Genomic DNA, 24,863 nt, shown 5'->3' on the forward strand with positions numbered 1-24,863 from the left:
CCGTTAGACTTTTTCCTGTGCGTACAATCCCGCGTCGATTCAGGCCTTGGAGCAAAACATCACGCGGCGTATCCAACGCAAGCCATTGATTTAATAAATTCACAAATAATAATCAGCCATGTGAGTTGTACAGAGTTGCTCGTTTAAACCTCAGTTTTAAACGAACACTCAATACAGCTCTCAATTTATTGCATTTTACATATGTATATGTATAAATACATACATACATATGTATATATACTTCGAAATATTATGTACATATATATAAGCTAAATTGTCGATAGTGCTTAATTAATCAGCGTCCAATACATACATGAATTGATATGCATATATAAATATGTATGTAAGTACTTATATATACACATATACATATATAGTACACACACACACATTCGCTAGCGATCACCAACAGCACGCAATGTAATGATTGAAAGTGACAATAAAGTAGTGGAACGAAAATGAAACAGAAAATGTTCTTCAAGCGCCAAATTTGTACGTAAAACAATTCTGTAGGTCAGTGGTGGCGTCCGGTACATTGAACGGCAGCCAGCAAAGCTTTGTGATATTACTTCACTTTTGCTTTTGACATTCCTCTACTACTACTTACTTTTTTGGTTTTGTTATATTTTTGTTTTTGTCATTTTTTTTAGTATGTTGGATTTTACATTCACAGCGACGGTAGGCAATTAGAATTTTAATTACTTGGAGTTATAAGTTTATTGTATAAGAATTATGTGTATATACATATGTACATAGACAGCATGTATCTCTGTTTTCACACTTATACAAATTTGAATAAAAAAAGTTTCAAAATAAAATTCAATCACGTTATAATTACTTATACTTATACGTAGTATGATCGCCTAAAATCGTAGTTTTTGCAATTTGTTTAAGAAAATCTTAAGTATGTTAGTACTTATACACAATTATATACAGGGTTTCCAATTCCAACGTTTTTTATTTAATGTAAAGTGCAATCTACATATACAATTAAGATCATTCAATTGGCCTCCTCGACTTGCTTTACAGAAACCAATTCGATAAACTTTTTCCACTAAATCAAGACATACATATGTATGTATGTATGTATGTATGTTGAATAGCACTTTCAATTTTGACTTCTTAAGCTTGAAGTGAGTCAGGTTTATTGCTAAAGACCAATGGCTTCAAATAACCCCACAAGAAGTAGTCTAATAATGTTAAATCACAATTTCTTGGAGGCCATTCAATGCCACAATTTCTTGAAATAATCGAATCTCCAAACCTTTCTCGCAATAATTCGGTTGTTGCTGTGCTGTGTGGCACGTAGCCCCGTCTTGTTGAAACCAGATGATGTCAAGATCAACTTTTTCCAATTGCGGCCATAAAAAGTTGGTTATAATCGATTTATACCGCTCTCCATTGACAGTATTCATTTCGAAAGAAGTACGGACCGACGATTCCATCAGACCATAATCGACACAAAATTGTCAATTTAGATGAATACGAGTATAATGGTTGTTCATGAAAAATTTGTGGAATTTCTTCGCGCCAGAGTCGACAGTTTTATTTATTTACCGCACCACTCAGATGCAAGTGAGTCTTATCGGAGAGAACAATTTTATACGGATGCAAGCCTAAATTCTTTCTCAAAATCCGCAAGATTGTGGCTTGAGACAGTCTCAATTCTTGAAAACGTCTTGGAATCGACAAATTGCGATTTTCAGCAACACTTGCTTGAATGGCAGCAATATTTTTATTACCTCGAGCGGTTCTTTGTGTTATTAGCACTTGACAATTCGACGAATTGCGAGTACAGGTGGACGATTTTTACGACCATAAAATGACAAAAGCGTACGAAAAGTTGCAATTGGGGGATGATTATTGATAAATTTGTAAACGTTGTTCTTGCGTATATATGTATCTTTCCATGATGAAATCGTAAACATTCCTAAAGGGGGTATTCTTGTCTAGGATTTTGAAAAAAATGATTTTTTTGCATATCTTGAAAGTTTAGACTTTCAAAAATATGATCTTGGAAGGATTTTTCAAAATTCGACTTATTTTCGGAGATACAGCCGATTTTGTGACGTGGCGTCCGTGTTCACTAGAATTGTCTCCTAAACTTTTTTCTCAAAACTGACTTTTTCGGAACGATACCCACGATTTCTCAGGTTCTACTGAACCGATTTACTTGAAATTTTTATAGAGTCTTCTCTATAAGCTTGTCTATGGTTGGAACTAGCCCCATCCCCAATTTTTTATTTTTATTATTTTTAAAAAATTCGAAATAGTCAGAAAAAGTGATCCAAAAAAACTTTTTTTTCAGGCAGTCGCCATTTTGTGAAAAAAATTTTTTCCCACTTTTCCGTAGTTCCGGCCATTGCGACATTATTCTAGATTAATAATCTTTTTTTTTTTTTGGTTTCAGATAACTAGGAGGGTTGAAATCATGGGTATGGTCACGTGGAAATTTTAGAGACCCCCCACTTCGTCAGCTCATAATTCTTGAAATTTTTTACTTTTTAATTTTTTTCTGTACTCTTCTAAAATTAACAAATAACTAATAAAAAATTGATAGTAAAAATATTAATTGCCTTTTTTTACGACACTTTAAAAATTACCTGAAATTCATGCTTCTAGACCAGAATACCCCCTGAATACAATATTCAGATTATGACATTAAAAATTGTCGAAATGGTACTTAGAAATCACATCATCCCTATTGGAAAACGCAACATATATTTTTCATTACCAACATCATGCCATACACTTTGTATAACTTTTTTTATGGGGTTCGTAAATTGAAGGAAATCAGGATAAACCGTTTTCCAACCACGCCCCTCTCCTCCCCATCCTTTTGCTGCTAACAAATCACCCATAAATTCTTTTTCCCTTAATGTTTGTTATTTTCAAGATTTATCTACCCTAGTCTATTTATCGTAGTTGAAAACAATACAGTAAAAATCAATTCGCAAAAAAATAAACAAAATTTTAAAAAATATCAAATTGTGATCAAAGACTAAATGATTTTGGCCCAACATTCATACATTAAATAACTTAAAATATACTAAAAAAAGGGTCTAATGTAATGAATATAATAATAAACTGAGCTAAAAAAGTAAATATGAAAGTGAAATTTAAAAGAAGTTGAAAGAAATGTTTAATTTTTGTAAATAAATACAAATATTAAGGTTTACATATTTTTAACTTTCTGTTTAGTTTATAAAAAAATTTTTGAGTTATTCTTTAAGTAAAAAAAAATAATTCGTACACTAAAGGTTAGGTTAGGACAGTCTGGTAGGCCAATGAGCCACGTATAGACCAGTTTTGGTCCTTTGCCATACCAGATGGAGTTCAGTTACTGGGTCCATGAGAGTTAGGATATTTGCGCTTGATGCGAATTTCAACAGACTTTATGGCTTCACCATTCATACCTCATCCGGTGTATCATAACGTGGGGGCTTCAAATGCTTACAACGTAGTCTTGCCAATGCTGGACAAGTGCATAGGAGCTGCTCCATTGTTTCCATGGTGCCTTGCTCTAGACATTTCCTGCAGTCTTCTCAATCTGTCAGCCCCATTCTGCATGCGTGTGTCACCAACAGACAGTGACCATTCGATTCCGTACTCCAATCATGTTCCTACACACTTTTCTATCAATAGGAATTTTGTGTACTTCTATCGTTTTGCACATAACTTCTGTTGCTTTCCACCCAACTAGCTCGTTCCATCGGGTTTTGATTTCCTTTACCATGCTTCTGTTCAGATCGCTGTATAGACAATGCTTGGGGTTTCCCAATATTGATCACGTTTTCGGATGTTAGCCTTACACCATTCTTCACAATCACGACCACCATTTCATTGCCTTCGATTGCTTTGTGGCCTGGCACCCAGTAGAAATGAAGTTGCTTGCTTCTGGTAACACTTTCCAATGCTGCCCTGCTTTCCAAGACACTTCTGGCCGATATGTGATACCTTGATTGCTGCTTGGCTGTCTACGTAGATGCTGATTCTGGAATTGACTGCAGGTGCATTGGAGGTCAGCGCCGCGACTTTCGCAATAGCAAAGACATCAGCTTAAAATATACTGCAGTGTCTACCTTATGTCTAATTCCGGACAGTATATCACCATCTTTAGAATGGTTAACTGGGACAGTATACATATTACCAGTGCAAGAAAATCAGATTTTCATATAAAACTCACTACTTGGACCAATTTAACAAAAAAAAAAATCATTGCAAGAAAAGGAAAAAGTTAAAGAAAACTCAGCTTTTATATGCAAATCTAGCTATTCGTACAACGTGAATTTACACTTTTAAAACACTGTAGATTTTCTTGGTATTATATATGTATTACCGTTAAAAAGAACAAAAAAAATAATAATAATAAATTTCAAAGCTCATGTAAATATGTTATGTTTATGGTTTAAAAAATCGTCAGTATTCAAAGCCTTTGGCTCTGAAATCTTGCAAACTGTTCTACCGTGTTTGGGTCCATGTTGACGAAATGATTTTCTAGTTCCGTATTCTATTACGATGAAATTCTCTAAAATTAAGCTGCAAAACAAGTAAGGAAGGGCTAAGTTCGGGTGTATCCGAACATTTTATACTCTTGCAACTTGCAAAGATCAAAGGCTTGGTAATTCCTTCAGGTGCTGGAAAATACTTTGTATTAAAAAAAGTTTCGAAAGAATTAAACATTCATTATCTGATGAAACCAGGCGAATGTTCGACATTTTTATATTAGTTATATGGAAGTTAGGTCAAGTTTTCGCCCAATTTTATCCTTTTTAGGCACAAAGCTACCCTGTTATGAGTAAAATACGCTCTACCATTTTCACTAAGATAACTCAAATAGTGGCCGATATATGCGGTATAAAGGCACCTAGAAGTTCGAAAAGCTATATAATAGGAAAATGGCGGCTAATGGAAGTATTGATCCGATTCAATCCTTTTGTAGAACACAGACATACTACTATCAGGAAAGGATTCTCTCTGAATTTCAATTATATATATCACACATTGACCGATATTTTCCGTAAAAACAGTCCATGTATTCGGTGCCCAGAGGCTTGAACAGTTTTTGTTGAATTTGGAAATAAAAACAACAAGAAAAAAACGTTAACTTCGACTGCACCGAAGCTAATATACCCTTCATAGGTGCATTTCTTTTAATAACTATGTGTCCTGTTTGTATGGAAGCTATGTGCTATAGTAATCCGATCTGAACACTTTTGTCGGAGATTATGTTATTACCTTAAGCAGTATTCCATGTCAAATGTCGTGAAGATATATCATCAAATGAGGAAGTTTTCCATATAAGCACTAGATTCCGATCGTTCAGTTTGTATGGCAGCATATGCTATAGTAAGCCGATCTGAACAATTTCTTCGGAGATTACATTGTTGCCCTAGAAAATAACTTGTGCCAACTTTTGTGAAGATACATTGTCAAATGTGAAAGTGTTCCATACAAGAACTTGATTCCGATCGTTCAGTTTGTATGCCAGCTATATGTTATAGTGGTCCGATATCGGCAGTTCCGACAAATGAGCAGCTTCTTGAAAAGAAAATGACGTTTACAAAATTTCAAAACGATATCTTAAAAACTGAGCGACTAGTTTGTATATATACAGACAGACAGACGGACAGATACTGATCATTTTTTATATACACTTTATAGGGTCTCCGACGCTTCCTTCGGGGTGTTACAAACTTCGTGACAATCTTAATATACCCTGTTCAGGGTATAAAAACCATTAACTTCTGTCGCACCAAAGCTGTAATACTCTACATACATTCTATTGCTCGCTCATAAAAACAGATATCCCAATTCAATTGACTCTAAAGAAGTAACGGTAAGTGTTTCACACTTATTGTTGTGAATAACAGGACCGTTATACTTCAGAGAATATAACTAAAGTAATGATCGACGGCAATATCATAAAATAAACAAAATTTAAAGCAAAACTCTCTTGAGCAATAGGCACTACTATTTCAATGCTCGCAACTGTACATATGTGAATTTCTTAAAACATGAAAGGGTATACAAACAATTTTATCTTCATCATGATCGACAAGTTTGTATGGCAGCTTTATGCCATAATGGCCCTATCTGAACAATACGTTCAAAATTTTGTAAAGATATCTTGTCAAATTAAAAAGTTGTTCATACAAGACAGCTATGTTATAATAGTCCGAAGGAAACGTTGCCTTGGCAAAAATTCATTCAAAATTTCGTTAAGATTTTGCTTGATCAGTTTGATATAAGTTTATAGGACAGCTTTATGCTATAGTACTCCGATATAGGTGGTTCCGACAAGCAGCTTTTTGAGGAGAAAAGACCTGTGTAAAACTTCAGAGCGATAACTAAAACTTTTAGGAACTATTTCATTACTTCGCTTATATACCAACGGTTAATGATAAATGTGTATGTATGATAAATAGAAAAGAAAAAATAATAATAAAAAGTGAAGCTGTAAATAAAGTTTTATTAAACTAAAAACTGTACAGTTACTATATTCGTAAATCTTCCCTCTTAAACAGCTAATTAGTGTCACAGTGTTATTTGTATTGTGTGAGGCAGCAAACAACAAAATTGAATTAGTGCCTTGAAATGCATTAAAAAATATAATAAATAATGAAAATAAGTATATGCAAATAGTCGTTATATATGTATGTATGTATGTATGTATAAATGTTTATGTTGTATGTATGTATTCTATATGCATATGCATTATATATGTATGTATATGTTGCATTAGTTCCCTTATTAAAAAGCCATTTGCGCCTCTAGCCAATTAAAAAATTCTCATTCAGCTATGCGAACCACCGAAAATGGTTGCCTAAACGCTGGTCAATGGACGCATCACTTCCGCACTACACAACGAATACGACGAACAACCTCGCTAGCGCAGACGCATGCGTCGTCACAAAGCAAAGCAAAGTAAAAAAAAAACTAAAAATAAAAAAGAATAGTTGCTTATTGATTCATTAAGCGGCAGACAAGTGAAGCGCGATGGCACCCAAAGGTTGAAACGTCATTGAGCGACACGCTTTTAATACAAAATGTGCTTTTCCACAACTACTAACACAAATACTAATGCACACAAACATATATCTACATAAATATGTACATATGTAGTTTAAATGCATGTGTGGTAATAGAGGAAGTAGGTAATAGCACCAGCGTTAGTACAAGCTAAGCTCGGTTGACCATTACTAAGCATTGGAGACAGGCCAAATTGCCCGTCATCGACCGCTTATCCACACTTTTTTTATGAAGCTTAGCCATTTTTATGATTTTATCCACAAATGTGTTTCAAGCTTCGATTTTACTTTTAGTTTGAGTCCCACTTAGGCTAGCCAACCGGCTACGTTGATTCCATTTCAATTGATTTTGATTATTTTTTGTTGCTGTTTTACTTTATTTCTTTAATTTGTATGCAAGTTACAGCGTGGCGTTGTTGGCTTGCATAGTTGTTTTTGTATCGTTTACCTTGAACCTCAAAGGGTCGTACGTGCGCTAGGTCGACTTAAGATATGTAATTTTATAGATGTATGTAACTTTAAAAGTGCAACGAAGTATTTATGTATGTGTATTAGGGTGTAACAGTTTCAGCCAACTTTTTTCAACTATAAAACAAGCGAAAAACTTTCAAGAAGGTAAAATACAAGCCTGGTCAATTTTGGGTTAAACACGTCAACAAAATAAAAGAATTGTGCTTGAGAATCGACGATTAACAGTCAGAGATCTTACTGGAATCGTTGGAATATCGGAAGGATCAGTGAAAACCACTTTGAAGAATCATTTGGGCCTAAGAAAAGAGAAAGCACGATTGGTTTCAAAATCACTAAATTTTTTCGAAAAACAGCGTCGCGTTAACGTCTGCAAAACAATGCTTTTCGACTAACAGAATGTCATGAAACGTATTATTACTGGCGATGAGTCTTAGATCTATACTTACGACCCGAAAACAGACGATAAATTGCAAAGGATGTGGCAAAGGTGAGCCGAAACCGAAAAAATCACGTCAAAGTAGGTCAAAAATCAAGGTTATTCCGGAAATTGACTTTAACAACTATTTCAAGGATTGGAAAAAACGTTAGCACTGGTATTTTGGTGCCAAGGAGATTACTTTGAGAGAGGCGACGTATATTTTGAAGAATAAGTTAAGAATTTTAAAATTACGAAAAAAGTCTTACTATTTTTTTGCTCATAGTAACACATACGAGGGCTGCTATATATATTCTGGCCTAGGGTAACACTAAGTGTTGCCAGGTGCAATCTGACATTTCCATTGGAAAGTTTGACATTTTTTAGCATAACATCACTCAGAACGTTTTGTCATTTAAACGTGAATTGTTTTATTTACAGGGAATTAAAAAATTCATCTCGGCCAAAAAATGGAATTAACTCGTGAACATTTTCGTGCGATCATTTTTCACAACTTTCGACGTGGATTATCACGACAACAGTGCATCGATGAACTAAAATCTTTGTATGGCTATGAAGCACCATCCTATAGCACTGTGAAAAACTGGTACGACGAATTCAATCGTGGCCGACGCTCGCTCAAAGACGAATTCCGTGAAGGTCGTCCAAAAACAGCCGTTGTGCCAGAAAACATCGATGCCGTACGTGAACTGATAATGCAAGACCGTCATGTAACATACCTTCAGATAGAGGCATGCCCATGCATTTCTCCCACCAGCATACATTCGATATAGCATGAACACCTGGCCGTAAAAAAGGTTTGTTCTCGTTGGATCCCGCACAATTTGACAGTCGCTCAAAAAAAAGCTCGTGTGGATTGGTGTAAAGAAATGCTGAAAAAATACGATAGCGGTGCTTCAAACGACGTTTATAAGATCGTCACAGGTGACGAATCATGGATCTATGCGTATGAGCCCGAAAAAAAACAGCAGTCGACAAAAAAAAAAAAAATAAAAAAAATTTAAATAAAAAAAAAAATAAAAAATAAAAATAAAAAAAAAAATATAATAAAAAATAAAAAATATAAAAAAAAAAATAAAAATATAAAAAAAAATAAAAATAAAAAAATTAAAAAAACACAAAAAAACATTTTCGTTGATAAATATGCCTATTTACATTATTAGGCCAGAAATATATATAGCAACCTACGTAGAATACATACATAGAAAGAATTTATTTATTTATCAATATTTATAAATATAAATATTTTATTTTTATTTTTACAATGAATTTGAGTCTGTTAATGCATATAAATGCTCATCAAAATATATTTATATTAAGTATTTTATTTATCTTTGCAGAAAATTGCGATTGTAAAGTGCATAAAGCGTAAATATTTTGCATAGAGAAAATCATTTTTTTTTTATTTTTTTACTATTTTGCCGCGTTTTATGCATTTACTTATACTAAAAACCTACTTATTATTTCATTCACATCAGTTGAGTTCGCTTTTATTGTAAATGCGACTATTGTTGAACAATCAAAGCCTAACTCAACTGAACTTGCTAGTCCACACACAGGCATACACACATACTGCTACAGCATTTACCCACGTGCAGAGCAGGTAACAGAATATTACTTGACTGATTGATTAAGTAACTGATCAGCAGAGCGATTACTTTGTACATTATATTATATTTGCAATTAAATTGAGTAAAATTAAAAACATGCTATTAAGCAAAGAAAAAAAGGAAATAAAGGATATTGTCAATGAAAGAAATTATATGAATTATAAACAAATCAAAAACTGAAAATTAATAGATAAATATACAAATAAAATATAGTAGCAATAAATAATAAAATGAAACGAAAATGAGAAAATATAAGATAAAAATTAAAAAATATTTATAAATAAGTAACCAAAGGAGAATTGAAAATAATATTTAATTACAAAATATTAAACTAATGAATAAAATATAAATTACAAGTAAGGATCTGCTAAGTTCGGGTGTAATCGAACATTTTATATTATTGTAATTTGCCAGGATCAAAGTATAAAACAAGTAAGGAAGGGATAAGTTCGGGTGTCACCGAACATTTTATACTCTCGCATGATAAAGTGATAATCGAGATACCATTATTAGCAACTTTATTGCGAGAATATAAAAATGATGCCCTCAGAATTACATGAAAATATCTGAGAGATTTACCGATATTTTCGGTGAAAAATTAGGTTAGGTTAGGCACTGAATTCTTCGTGTTCGATATCAGGGACCTTGAAAAGTTATAGTCCGATCACGACAATTTTTCCACAAGGGATACCTCAGCTCAAATACCGTATTTATGTAAAGTTTTATTCCGCTATTATCATTAAACAGAGAAGGCATCAGATGGAATTCAAAATAGCGTTATATTGGAAGAAGGCGTGGTTGTCAACCGATTTCACCCATATTTCGTACATGTTATCAGGGTGTTAAGAAAATATTATATACCGAATTTCATTGAAATCGGTCTAGTAGTTCCTGAGATATGGTTTTTGGTCCATAAGTGGGCGACGCCACGCCCATTTTCAATTTTTAAAAAAAGCCTGGGTGCAGCTTCCTTCTGCAATTTCTTCCGTAAAATTTAATGTTTCTGACGTTTTTTGTTAGTCGGTCAACGCACTTTTAGTGATTTTCAACATAACCTTTGTATGGGAGGTGGGCGTGGTTATTATCCGATTTCCTCCATTTTTGAACTGTATATGGAAATGCCTAAAGGAAACGACTCTGTAGAGTTTGGTTGACATAACTATAGTAGTTTCCGAGATATGTACAAAAAACTTAGTTGGGGGCGGGGCCACGCCCACTTTTCCAAAAACATTACGTCCAAATATGCCCCTCCGTAATGCGATTATTTGTGCCAAATTTCACTTTAATATCTTTATTTATGGCTTAGTTATGACACTTTATATGTTTTCGGTTTCCGCCATTTTGTGGGCGTGGCAGTGGGCCGATTTTGCCCATCTTCGAACTTAACCTTCTTATGGAGCCAAGAAATACGTGTACCAAGTTTCATCATGATATCTCAATTTTTACTCAAGTTACAGCTTGCACGGACGGACGGACATTCGGAGAGACATCCGGATTTCAACTCTACTCGTCACCCTGATCACTTTGGTATATATAACCCTATATCTGACTCTTTTAGTTTTAGGACTTACAAACAACCGTTATGTGAACAAAACTATAATGCTCTCCTTAGCAACTTTGTTGCGAGAGTATAAAAAAATTCAACTGTTGACAAAACATTATTTTGAAAATATTTCGAAAGATGTTCACAAGGATGCACCTTTATGGTATAACGTGCTCTCTCAAAGCAAATGGGTCTGGTAATGAACGAGGGCAAGACGAAATATCTCCTGTCATTAAACAAACAGTCATTGCACTCGCGACTGGGATTCACATTACTGTTGACAGTCATAACTTCGAAGTCGTAGACAATTTCGTATATCTTGGAAACAGTATTAACACCAACCACAATGTCAGCCTCGAAATCCAACGCACAATATCTCTTGCCAACAGGCGCTACTTCGGACTGAGAAGGCAATTGAGAAGTAAAGTCCTCTTTCGACGAATAAAAACCAAACTCTATAAGTCATTCATACTTCCCGTCCTGCTATATGGTGCAGAGGCTTGGACGATGACAACAACTGATAAGTTGGCGTTACGAGTTTTTCGAAAGAAAAGTTCTGCGAAAGATTTATGGTCCTTTGCGCATTGCCAACGGCAAATACCGCAGTCGATGGAACGATGAGCTGTGCGACCATATTGAAATATTTCAGCGAATGGATGAAGAAACTCCAGCTTCGAGACGACACAGTACCCGACGGGACAAATTAATTTTACATTATTCATACAAAATTCGGAGTGTCCAGGGATCACAGCTTTCCTACCGAACTGAATCGTAAGTCGAAGCTTTTCGCGAAATACATTGAATCCTTTTCGATTGCGATGAAATCACAAGCTTGCATTATTGAAATCATCTCATAAAAACAGTAGACAATATTTTAGATTATCAAAGCCTACAGATTTTTACTACACACAAATATGTTGAAAATTACAAAGCCTCACCATTAATGGGTCGACGAACAGGGACTGCAGGATCTTCATTATTTCTTTAATGACGTAGACACCGCTTACGCGGTTATAGCCGACAATCCACGATCTCCACTAGCTTAGAAAATATGAGCAAACAATGGCAATAAAGGCAGTTATGAGCCACCGCTTTGGAAAGCATATACTCATAAATGTGTCTTCACACAAGTACAAGCTTTTTTTCTTGAAGGATATTGTTCTGGAAAATCTTTGCACCTCCTTCTAGAATGTTAGCGTTTCGAAATTATTAGATGGCTTTTTACATGGCGTCTGATACTTCTATATTTCCAATGGTATCACAATAAATTTAATGACTAAAGGGGTCGTCTATCTTCGCGGTTAGAAAGAATCAATATTTTTTGTAAACAACTATAAACATACCATATAAGGAATTTGAGTGAAAGTATATTGGTTTACGAGATATCAAGGCTCAAACTGGTGCCATGCGGACTATTCACGTCGCTCAGTCAACTTTAAACACGTATTCTTAGTGTTGTTGGCATGTTTCGAAACTACAAAAGATATTCGAAATCTGTAAATTGTTACATCTCGCTATGCTTAGCTATGTTTTTTTTGTTTTTTGATAAAAAAATTCCAATTTTTGACAGTCTTTTTTAGCCTTTACTTTTTTTCAGATTTTCAAAAAAGCTTGATTTTAGATTACATAAGCTATAAACATGAAGTTTTTTTTATTTCACGTTTCTGAAGTTAAAGACTATTGTCAAGAGGTCGACTACGTCCCAGCAGCAGTGGTGCATTCAACGGCACGTTCAGGGCAGAGATTTCAAAAATATATTATTTTTCTCTATTGAGCAATTCACAACCTGTCGTAAAGCATCGTAAAATCGTAAAATTATAAAAAACAAGTGTAAAAATTTATAATTTTACGATGCTTTACGACAGGTTGTGAATTGAACACATATCAAAGTTTAAGAATTAATTATTGAAATAAAAAAAAATGTATTCTGTTCTTCTGTGGAAGATATATCATCTTTCTACATATTCATATATTTATGAATGAAATTATTATACTTTTTATAGTAAGACATTCGTACACAAAGACTCCAAATATTTTTCATTACTCATCATGTGTAATCTATAAATTTTTTATAGACATACATACATACGAGTACAAGGTCTGTCGCAAAAGAAACAGAACTTTTTAAATATAACTGTTTCCGGTGGCGCCACCTATTGGTGGGTATATGAAATAAAAAGTTTGATCTCTTGTTGACATTTCGTAAAAATTTTAAGACAATTGGATAACTACAATCGATGTTATCGATCAAAAAGTGACAGCAGCTTTTGGTCATCGGTCGTAAAATGCAAAGAGCAAATATTAAATTTTGTTTTAAACTTGGGAAAACGTTTACTGAAACATTTCAAATGATGAAAAAAGTTTATGGTGATCAGTGCCTATCCCGTAGTAATGTGCTTGAGTGGTTTAAGCGATTCCAAGAAGGTCGTGAGGACCTCTGTGACGATCAGAAGTCGGTCGTCTTCAGAAGTCAAAAATAAAGACAATGCTGATTTGTTTTTACGATTCCGAGAGTATTGTACACCGAAAGTTCGTCCCACTTGGCCAAACGATTAATGCCGTGTTTTACCTTGGTGTTATGAAGCGTCTTTTGTCACGCATTCGTCGTGCTCGACCACAATACCGTGAGACAGGGTCCTGGCGCCTGTTGCACGATAATGCGCCGTGTCATCGGTCGACGCTTGTCACAGATTTTTTGACAAAAAACTCCATATTAACCATTAATCACTCACCCTACTCATCTGATCTGGCACCCTGTGATTTTTACCTATTTGGAAAACTTCAGTTGCCCATGAAAGGACACTGGTTTCAGGACATTTCAGCTATCCAAAAGGCGACGACCGATATTCTCAAGAGCATTCCGAACAAGTAAGGAAGCGCTAAGTTCGGGTGTCACCGAACATTTTATACTCTCGCATGATAAAGTGATAATCGAGATTTCATTATACGTCATTTACATATTTTTCAAATACCGTATTTTTGTAAAGTTTTATTCCGCTATCATCATTGGTTCCTAATGTATACTATATTATACAGATAAGGCATCAGATGGAATTCAAAATAGCGTTATATCGGAAGAGGGCGTGCTTGTGAACCGATTTCACCCATATTTCGTACATGTCATCAGGGTGTTAAGAAAATATTATATACCGAATTTCATTGAAATCGGTCTAGTAGTTCCTGAGATATGGTTTACTATAGTAGTTTCCGAGATATGTAAAAAAAACTAAGTAGGGGGCGGGGCCACGCCCACTTTTCCAAAGAAATTACGGCCAAATATGCCCCTCCCTAATGCGATCCTGTGTGCCAAATTTCACTTTAATATCTTTATTTATGGCTTAGTTATGACACTTTATAGGTTTTTGGTTTCCGCCATTTTGTGGGCGTGGCAGTAGGCCGATTTTGCCCATCTTCGAACTTAACCTTCTTATGGAGCCAAGGAATACGTGTACCAAGTTTCATCATGATATCTCAATTTTTACTCAAGTTACAGCTTGCACGGACGGACGGACAGACGGACGGACGGACAGACAGACATCCGGATTTCGACTCTACTCGTCACCCTGATCACTTTGGTATATATAACCCTATATCTGACTCTTTTAGTTTTAGGACTTACAAACAACCGTTATGTGAACAAAACTATGTATAATACTCTCCTTAGCAACATTGTTGCGAGAGTATAAAAATGACCTTAAACACTCATTTGAAATGCTAATTGACCGGGCTAAACGCTGTATCGAAGCACAAGGAAACTACTTCGAATAAAAAATATAACTTTTGAAAAATATTAATTTTTTGTTGTTTTTTTTTAATAGTCCTGTTTCTTTGGCGACAGACCTTGTACATATACATATGTATGTATATATCGAACACAACTTAGAGATTAATGACGTGTTGACGTACTACTAGTAAGTGCCTACTCTTTTGTTAGCACAGCTTGTATGTATGTGTATGCATATGCATAACGCAGTCAAAGTACAACTTTCTTTATTTTAATATCAATGTGTCATCCAAAACATCATCAAAGCCTCGAGATAAGAGTGCTTAATTCTTTATTGACATTACATATTTACATAAATATTAATATATACATATGTATGTATGTATATATATAATTACGTGTTTATTCATTCAGTAAAATGCAAATAAAATAATATTTATAAATAATTCAATTTTGAACAGCTGTTGGTGTGAATTTCGGGAGTATATAGAAATACAAATATATAAAACGGTAAATATATATTGTATAAAAAACATATTAGCATTGAATACAGATGCTATGTGCATACATATATATGTATGTAGCACAAAGATGGTAGACATTGAAAAAACCCGTTTTACTGGAGAGTCAACTTTAAGCGCAAAAATATGGCAAGAATGAAGTATCACAGCAATTATTCCAGATATATACATACAATCTTAATGACATTCATATATACAAGATATAAATATGCATTTATGTAACGGGTGAACCAAGTAGAGCTACTTTTTTCAAAGCCTTTTTTTGACAGATCACGCTGAGTCGTATCAAGCTGTTTTTGTTTTCAGTATTGTTTGGCAACTTTAATACGAAAATTCATTTTCTATAAAGAATGTGTTTGGCGCGCTTCGCTCAACTTATGGTCAATATACAAGGTCTGTCGCAAAAGAAACAGGACTGTTAAAAAAAACAACAAAAAATTAATATTTTTTAAAAGTTATATTTTTTATTCAAAGTAGTTTCCTTGTGCTTCGATACAGCGTTTAGCCCGGTCAATTAGCATTTCAAATGAGTGTTTAAGGTCATTTTTCGGAATGCTCTTGAGAATATCGGTCGTCGCCTTTTGGATAGCTGAAATGTCCTGAAACCAGTGTCCTTTCATGGGCAAATGAAGTTTTCCAAATAGGTAAAAATCACAGGGTGCCAAATCAGGTGAGTAGGGTGAGTGATTAATGGTTAATATGGAGTTTTTTGTCAAAAAATCAGTGACAAGCGTCGACCGATGACACGGCGCATTATCGTGCAACAGACGCCAGGACCCTGCCTCACGGTATTGTGGTCGAGCACGACGAATGCGTGACAAAAGACGCTTCATAACACCAAGGTAAAACACAGCATTAATCGTTTGGCCAAGTAAGGATGAACTCTCGGTGTACTATACCCTCGGAATCGTAAAAACAAATCAGCATTGTCTTTATTTTTGACTTCTGAAGACGACCGACTTCTAATCGTCACAGAGATCCTCACGACCTTCTTGGAATCGCTTAAACCACTCATGCACAATACTACGGGATAGGCACTGATCACCATACACTTTTTTCATAATTTGAAATGTTTCAGTAAACGTTTTCCCAAGTTTAAAACAAAATTTAATATTTGCTCTTTGCATTTTACGACCGATGCCCAAAAGCTGCTGTCACTTTTTGATCGATAACATCGATTGTAGTTATCCAATTGTCTTAAAATTTTTACGAAATGTTAACAAGAGATCAAACTTTTTATTTCATATACCCACCAATAGGTGGCGCCACCGGAAACAGTTATATTTAAAAAGTTCTGGTTCTTTTGCGACAGACCTTGTAGTCGGCCTACTGAGCGTACTATTCGTAACATCATCACCCATCTTGAGACCCAGCATTCATTATTGGATAATATTCGACCGAATAAGCCACTTTCAGCACGCAGTGAAGAAAATATAGCAGCTGTAGCTGAGAGTGTACACGAAGACTGTGGAGAGTCGATTCGGCGCCGTTCACAGCAACTCGCATTGACGTATGGAACGACTTGGCGCAAAGATCTTAAATTTAAAGCGTACACAATACAGCTTGCATTAGAACTAAAGCCGTTCGACCTTTCCAAACGACATCGCTTTGCTCTATGGGCTCTTGAAAAGTTCCAAGAAGATCCGACGTTTTCGAGCCAAATTTTGTTCAGCGATGAGACCCATTTCTGGCTCAATGGGTATGTAAACAAGCAAATTAACGCATTTGGGACGAAGAGCAACATGCAGCAATTCATGAGCTGTCATTTCATCAAGAAAAACAACATATTTCTTCAAAAATGACGTCAGTGAGAACGTAACCGTCAATGGCGACCGATACCGCGCTATGATAGCCGTCTATTTGGTAGCTGAAAGTGATGCTCGTGATATCGGCGAGATTTGGTTTCAAGAAGACCGCACCACTTCCCAATAATAGCATAAATCAATGAATTTCTTGAGAAAATAGTTCGGTGGGAATATAATCTCGTTTTGAGCCGGTCGATTGGCCACCAAGAGCGTATGATATCACACCGTCCGACTTTTTCCTGTTAGAATATGTAAAGTCTATGCAAGCCCGCTTCGATTCAAGCTTTGGTGCAAAACATCACGCGTGGCATTCGCCAGTTACCAGTTGAAATGCTCGAATGAGTGATCGGAAATTGGACTCAACGGATGGACCATCTGATACCCGCGACGAACATTTGAAAAAAAAGTCAAAATTTCATACAAGTAAATACATAAATAAAACTGTGTACAAATCTAAATTTTACAATTTTTTAAAAAATTGTATGGTTTAATGAAAACTTCTATAACTCGAAGTCTCGCTGAAGTTTTTTGTGGATTATGGTGAACGAGTTAGGCAAGTTCAGCTGTATGCACATTTGTGTCTACAAAAGTAGTATTTACAAAAATATCTAAAGCCAATACACGCAAAGACCAACACCATAACATTTTGACTCTTTGGACTCGGTTGCAAGGTGTCAGTCATTGTGACACTTTTACGTCGTAACCGCTAATTGCAAAATCAACAACAGCTTCACCACATTAGTACATACATACATATATACAAATGTAAGTACAAGATGTATGTGGGTCGAAGACAAATGAATTGCGCAGCCGCACACATCTAAAGCAAAGTTAATGGCTTTTAGGTATACTTTTCAGTTATTTTCTTCTTAAAATTTACACATACTACTATATCGAATGTACAACAGATACTTGAGAATGTTCTGCAAAAATTTGAAGTTGATTTGGAAAATGGTTTCCGAGATTTGAGTGCATTTGTAAGATTCTTTCTACTCAGTGGAATCGATTTCCAGTACTTTCAATTTCACATTTGTATTTTTCTCGAAAAATCGTTTTCAGAGTCGGTGAGAAAATTTTCTATTTGAAAATTTCGCACGATCGTTTTAGATATATCTTCTCAGATACAATTTTATATATGTACATATATATTTATGTAATGATCGAAGGTATACGATTTTTGATAATAACTTCGAGTTTTAAGTCACACTGAATCGTAAATGTTAAAATTGTAAAAAAAACTTAACTCTGTATAAGCAGAGATATCTTCCATTAAAGAGGAAGTTCCAAAGAAATATACAACTTTTCAAAAAGTATGTTATTTTAATTAATTTATTATTTTTATTTATTAATAAATAAAACGCCTCCTCGCGAATGCGTTTTTTCTAACTTGCAGTGGATAAAACACTTTAAAAGATGTACTGCTCAAGAGTGAGAAAAAAAAGTTATACATATAAGGTGGTAATACATACATATATATCTATATATGGTACATACATACATGCATATACATTTATACACGAAACTGAAATTTCCATTTTGTAGCAGAGATCAACAAATTAAACAAAAATATTGCAACATAATAAAAACAAAACGGAAAATATACATAGTTATATACTGTATATTCAATAAACTTGTTGAGAATTCTAGCTATGGTTAAATGAATGAAAACATAATATCCCAGCTTTTTTTCGCTGATGAACAATAAACTAATTATGGAGATTTACTAAAAACTTCGGGTCTTTGTGGGATTACGTTCTTTCCCAACATCTTAATGAGTCGAAAACAGATTAAAAATAAAGTATATATAGTATATCCTTTTGGTTTGAATGGAGATGTGCTTTAACATTTCACCAACCTTAAGAACCTCAAAGGAATCAGTGTTGCTAATACCACATAATATATTTAAGGAGAGTATTGAGTCACTATTTATAGGCAAACAAAAAGAGTAACTAAAAATAGAAAAATATGAGCCCAAAAATATTGTCGAATTTTTTAGACGAATGCATATTTTTAAGAAAGATTAAGTAGACTTTAAGGGGCTATACCAGTGTGACACTTTCAAAAAAAAAAATTTTTTTTTGCTTTTTTCGATAGCTTATATATTCAAAAATATCCTGTGAAATCGGCGAGGTCGTATTTTAAATAGTTTTTGAATGGCAGCGTTCTAAATGGCGACCGCTCAGAGGTGCAAACATATATAAGTGAAACTTTAAACGCGTTTTTCTCGAAACGACATTTTTCAAATTTGCTGACATTATAACTCAACGAGAAATTAACCGATCGACTTCAAATTAAAACTGGATATAGTTGAATACATTTGCTATACAATAGACTACGATCTTTTTGATTGGCTGAAAATTGTCAATTTGGCATTAAAAAAACGACAATTTTTTTCGTAAAAAACGATTTTTTTTTCAAAATGGCGCCATTTTCTTAATTTTTGATATTTTTCAAAGATCGTAGTCCATTGTATAGAAAATATATTTAAGTTTAATAAACATTTTGAATTTTTTTGTTTCAGCTACTCAATCGACCGGAATCATGCCAGCAGTTGAGGCACTTTTTTTTTTTGGCACTTCCGCAGACAGCACATTACTCCGTTATTTTTCAATATTTTTGTAAAATTTTTTTTTTTCAATATAGCTAAAAATATACTTTATTACGTCCATAGAACGTCGAAACATTCAATCTAGTACTTTCTTTTAAAAAAATTCACGAAAATCGCCTAATTTTTCATGCGTCACACTGGTATAGCCCCTTAAAGATGGCGATACGTTCCATATTTCTCGCGCATATTTATTCGTATGAAATCGTGTTTTTGAAAGAAAGATTTCAAATAATGGTTTTTCTTTGTTATTTGTTTAATTTTTCGTTCGTGTTTCTACAAAATGTCGCAAGAAAACCAAAGAAAAACATGTGTGGCTTTCAAGAAAAAAAATTCTAAGAAAGGGTTGGAGCAAAAACCGCTAGGGACCTTAGAGAAGAATTCATCAGTTCAAAGAAAATGTTAAAAATTGTTTATAACAAATAAAAACAAATAATATTTTTACTAAAAATCACACAATTTTTAATTTTTCTAAAACTTTTTTTCGTCGTATCGCGAATTGACATATAAAATGTGCTAAACGTTCATGGAGATCATGCGATTCGAATTTCAAAATACTTAAATGTTTTCCAACATGGAACGCGATCCACCAATATTGCATATTAAAAGTTCAATAAATATAAAGATCCTGGAACGCGATAAATATATAGTATGTGTATTGAACGTGTAGCAGTCGTTTTATAAAAGATTATACGGATACTTATCTAATAAATTCGATCATCTATAACAAACAAATGAATAAATGGTTTCAATGACACTAGTTTGTCAAAAAAAGCGAGAAGAGGTAATCTGATTGAGAATGAGATCAAGAAATATAAAAATCAAACATGTGAATTACGCGAATATATGTATGTAAGTTCGTCTGCTTATGAAGAGCTTTCTAAACACCCAATATGAACAAAGTTACGTCTGCGTATTCTGGCATAGAAATGTAATATATTTTTGGGATTGCCAAATATAAAAGTAAACGAAACTAAAATTGTTTACGTTTGAACAACCACAGTACTGTTATTTTTTGGTAGATATAATAAAAAGTTTATATGTATGTAAAAACAAAAAAAAAGTTAGCCCTTTGGCATTCTCTCCGCGAAAATATAAACCTGTTATGAGTTTATATATTGTATTTAAATAATTTTTTGCTGCTGTCTATGCCTCTTTTATGACTTTTAGACACAAACAAAAAAAACTTTTTTTTTTAATAAGAAATATGTGCATATGTATGGAAAAAGTGGGCAGTGTATGGTGCAACTCACGTTAGATCACGCTTCGATGTTACAGCTGCAATGTAAAACCAACGCCAGCCGACTTTCGTCACCAATACAGCGATCAGCGTGACGGCTACTGCCGGTGCAACCGTAACAAGCCAATTCATAGCGATTTTTGTTTTGTTTTCAAAATCAATAGTTTTCCACCACTTCTTAACCGGTTAAGACCAACAAAGTTAAGAGTGATTGCAGAACGCACTTTCGAAAATATTCAGACGCGTACTTTGAACGAAAATTCAGTACACAAAATATGTATGATTAATTTTATCAATTAACACCACGAACAAAACACACATCTACGGCATACGCTGCTCGTACGAGACGTGGCCAAATGGACTAACACGCAAGTCTACGAAAAATATGCACCCGCCTTTGAAATGAACGAGCGAACCGCGCACAATGGCGTAACAGCAACGACTGAAGCGCACAGAAACCAAACGCGTCCATAGTAATGAACACAAAATAATACAAATTCTGACGTATTGCTTTGTTCGCATTCAGGTTTGTTCCAATGTTTGACTGTCTCTCACATATAAAAAAAAATATGTAAATGAATATAAAAAATAAGAAATAAACAAAAGATAATGTTAAGTAAAGTGTTCCAAGAGTTAACATACATCTATTATTCAAAATACTTAACACTTTTGTACTTGTATTTGTGCTTGGTCCGCAATTCCAAATGTTCCAACACACATTCACAGCCTCTGCGGAGGTCTTCCACCCCTCGTTATTTAGCAACTGATTTCATTCAAGAAGAGTCAATACAGTTAATATTAGTATTGGTGTTATTCTCCCTCTCTGCCTCTCTCTCTATCTATCAGTACTCAGCGAACTTTACTTTTGAGCATTGCTGCTCTTTATCGCTCAACAACTTAGCTCCACAACGATCTTTTCAATTTTGCATTCATAAATATTTGCATTGAAATTATCAGTGGAGCATAGAGAAGTGCTCCCCAATGTATTGAATATGTTACGCTCACAAACATTCAACAACATGGGGTATTCACAAGTGGCTAGATAATTTAATGCTAACAAATAGTGATGACATAAGGTCTAGTAAATAATAAATCCATAATTTTGGCATTAAGGGGTTATATCAACTTGCAGGAAAGAAAAATCGCGTTTCTCAGTGATTTTTTTCTTATGTGTTAGAGGAGGCGTTTTACTTTATAATATAGTTATATTATGAATATTATTTAATAAATTAATAAAAATAATATACATTTGACTAATTTTGAAAAACTTTAGATTCCCTTGTTCCCATAGCCGGTCTCCAGGAGGATCTCCAAAACAAAGTGTCTGGCGGAGAGGAAAGCTTTTTTTGTTTAAAGTTAGCTCAAGTCAAAAAACTAAAGAGATGCATTATTACAATAGACGAATACAGGTAATGATCAAATGACTAGTCAAATTTTTGACTTTTGACAAAACGTGACTTCCCGAATAACGTCTGATTGTGTTTAACATGGGATCCTGCTGTCGACAGCTTAACTCCACGGTGCTCAAAGCACAACGGATCAATACAGTAAGCATTTTCAGTACCAATTGGCAGTGTGGCATGGACACACTAACCACCTTGGTAGGGCTCGAGTCCCATCTAAAACCTCTGCCGTACTTTGCAGTTCTTCCAGCGATTTGGGTTTTAACCATAGCCACCACGAATCTCCACAAAGGGCCAAACCCAATGAGCAGACTGGAGCGAACTCCAGGGGCTACTGTCCCCGTGGTACCAGGTTAAAGTCTTTGGTATGACCTTGTAGCCGAAGCTACGACCAGTTGAGCTTCCATACAGCCCTGGACTGGTGGCCAGGATCTTAGTCGCCTCTTACGACAGGCATGCCTTACCGCGGGTATACTTCCCAAAAAAGTCGTTTTTTGTACATCTCTAAAAACAGCGTTTCGTTTAAGCAAATCATTCGCCATAGACAAGGGGAGATAGTAATCGCTTGGCGCCAGGCCCGAACTACATACATGATGCATGCGTAAGAACCGAAGTTTCTGTGGGGTGACTATCGTTGAGTATGGCCTGACTTTGCGCTGTTGGAACACAATTCCTCTCTTATTGGCTAAAGATGACCGCTTTTGGGCTCTAAGACGGTTCAATTATTGATATATAAATATTTATACAACGTGAAATACAGATCCCTTTACCCATCTATTGGTAAAATAATGGATTTATTTTTACTACCTCTTTATATAAAACTTGTAGTCAAAATTAAGTAAGTAGTTCCGCAGATTAAGTGTCATCTCCAGACTTTCATTTGGTTTCTGTATATATTTCGAAGCTCTCTATACTAAAGAGGCGTATTTTACTGATCTCACTCACAGTCACACACTACTAGTCGACCGAAGATGATATCATTCTCAGTTTCTGAGCTACATCGAAATAATTTTTTTTTCCAAGCGTTGGCATCTCAGCATGCAAGAATAAAACATAAAAAAAGTAAGACGTCAGTAAAGCGACTACAAATACATACATACAAGGTGCGTTCCAAAGTAAACAGGACTTTTTGAATCTAGCGCCCCTGGTGGCGCCATCTATATGTCGACTGGTGCGTTAGAATCTGCTATCTTTATCGATTGTCCAGTGAGAATTTCATGACATTTCATCTATTGGAAGTGAAGTTATTGCGTTTTAAGTGTCAGTATGTTTGTGTTATCGGTGCGAAAATGAGATTCGAACAAAGAGCCAACATTAAGTTTTGTTTTAAAATTGTTAAAACTTTTACCGAAACGTTTCAATTGATGAAACAAGTTTATGGCGATGATTGCCTATCCCGTAGCAGAGTGCATGAGTGGTTTCAACGTTTTCAAAGTGGTCGTGAGGACGTAAATGACGATCAACATATGGGTCAATCAAAATCCGTGGTCACCGGAAATTCCATCGAAACTGTGCGTGAATTTAGCAAAAATCAGCCGAAATTATCAATAAAATTCATGGAAATGGAATTGAACATCTCCAAAACATCGATTTATCCCATTTGGCCGAAAATTTGGGTTTACGAAAGGTGTGTGCACGGTTTGTTCCGCACAAATTGATTGACGACCAAAAAATCGATCGACGCTTGTGACCGATTATTTGACCAAAAATCACATTTTAACCATTAACCTGTATTCACCTGATATGGCACCGTGCGATTTTTTCCTTTTCGAAAAAATGTATTTGCCCATGAAAGAAAAGCGTTATGCAGACGTAGAGGCCATTCAAAAGGCTTGCACCATACCGGCCAACGAGCTTAAACACTCGTTCGACATGCTTTTGGACCGTGCAAAAAACTGTATTGAAGCAGAAGGAGACTATTTTGAATAAAATAAATTGATTTTGCCGAAAAAACCATTTGTTCTGTTTTTTTTTTTAAAGTCCTGTTTACTTTGAAACGCACCTTGTATGTATATTAAGAGTTACTCATACTATAGTTTGTCTACAAATTCCTACATACATACATTGGCGAGCAAAACCGTTTGGATGTTCGTCACTTCTACATTTTGAGTGCTCTAATATTTTAACTGTTAGCTCAAATTTTAACAAATTTGAAATGTCAGTTCTTTGCTTAATGTACAATAAATTTCTAACATTTATAAAATTTCAATAACAAAAATAAAAGGTTATCCCTACGAAATCTAAAACAAACTCATTCGGTAAAGTCGTCGTATATCATATGTATGTATATTAGGGTGTTTTTTTTGAACTATTCTTTTTTTTCCATCCTCTCAAGAAATTACCTTGGAAATACTCTAAAAAATCCCTGAAAATTTGAGCCCTTAATATTAAAATTAAGGACTCGACCAAGGCATGTAAAAATTTTCCATTGAAAATAGACGAAAATCGTGATTTTTATCTTTAAATTTCTATAG

General features: G+C 34.7%; 1 protein-coding gene across 1 annotated transcript in view; it reads right to left on the reverse strand.

Annotated features, from left to right (window-relative positions):
• LOC126753371 (long-chain fatty acid transport protein 4-like) overlaps positions 1–21,438 on the reverse strand; it is a 34,550-nt gene extending 13,112 nt beyond the window's left edge. The window contains exon 1 of the mRNA XM_050464766.1: positions 21,000–21,438. Within this exon, the coding sequence (XP_050320723.1) occupies positions 21,000–21,118 (119 nt within the window). The 5' untranslated portion in view covers positions 21,119–21,438. The remainder of the gene's footprint in view (positions 1–20,999) is intronic.
• Positions 21,439–24,863: the final 3,425 nt, after the last annotated feature.

The sequence above is a fragment of the Bactrocera neohumeralis genome, chromosome 3 (assembly GCF_024586455.1).
Source record: "Bactrocera neohumeralis isolate Rockhampton chromosome 3, APGP_CSIRO_Bneo_wtdbg2-racon-allhic-juicebox.fasta_v2, whole genome shotgun sequence".
Classification (NCBI taxonomy): domain Eukaryota; kingdom Metazoa; phylum Arthropoda; class Insecta; order Diptera; family Tephritidae; genus Bactrocera; species Bactrocera neohumeralis.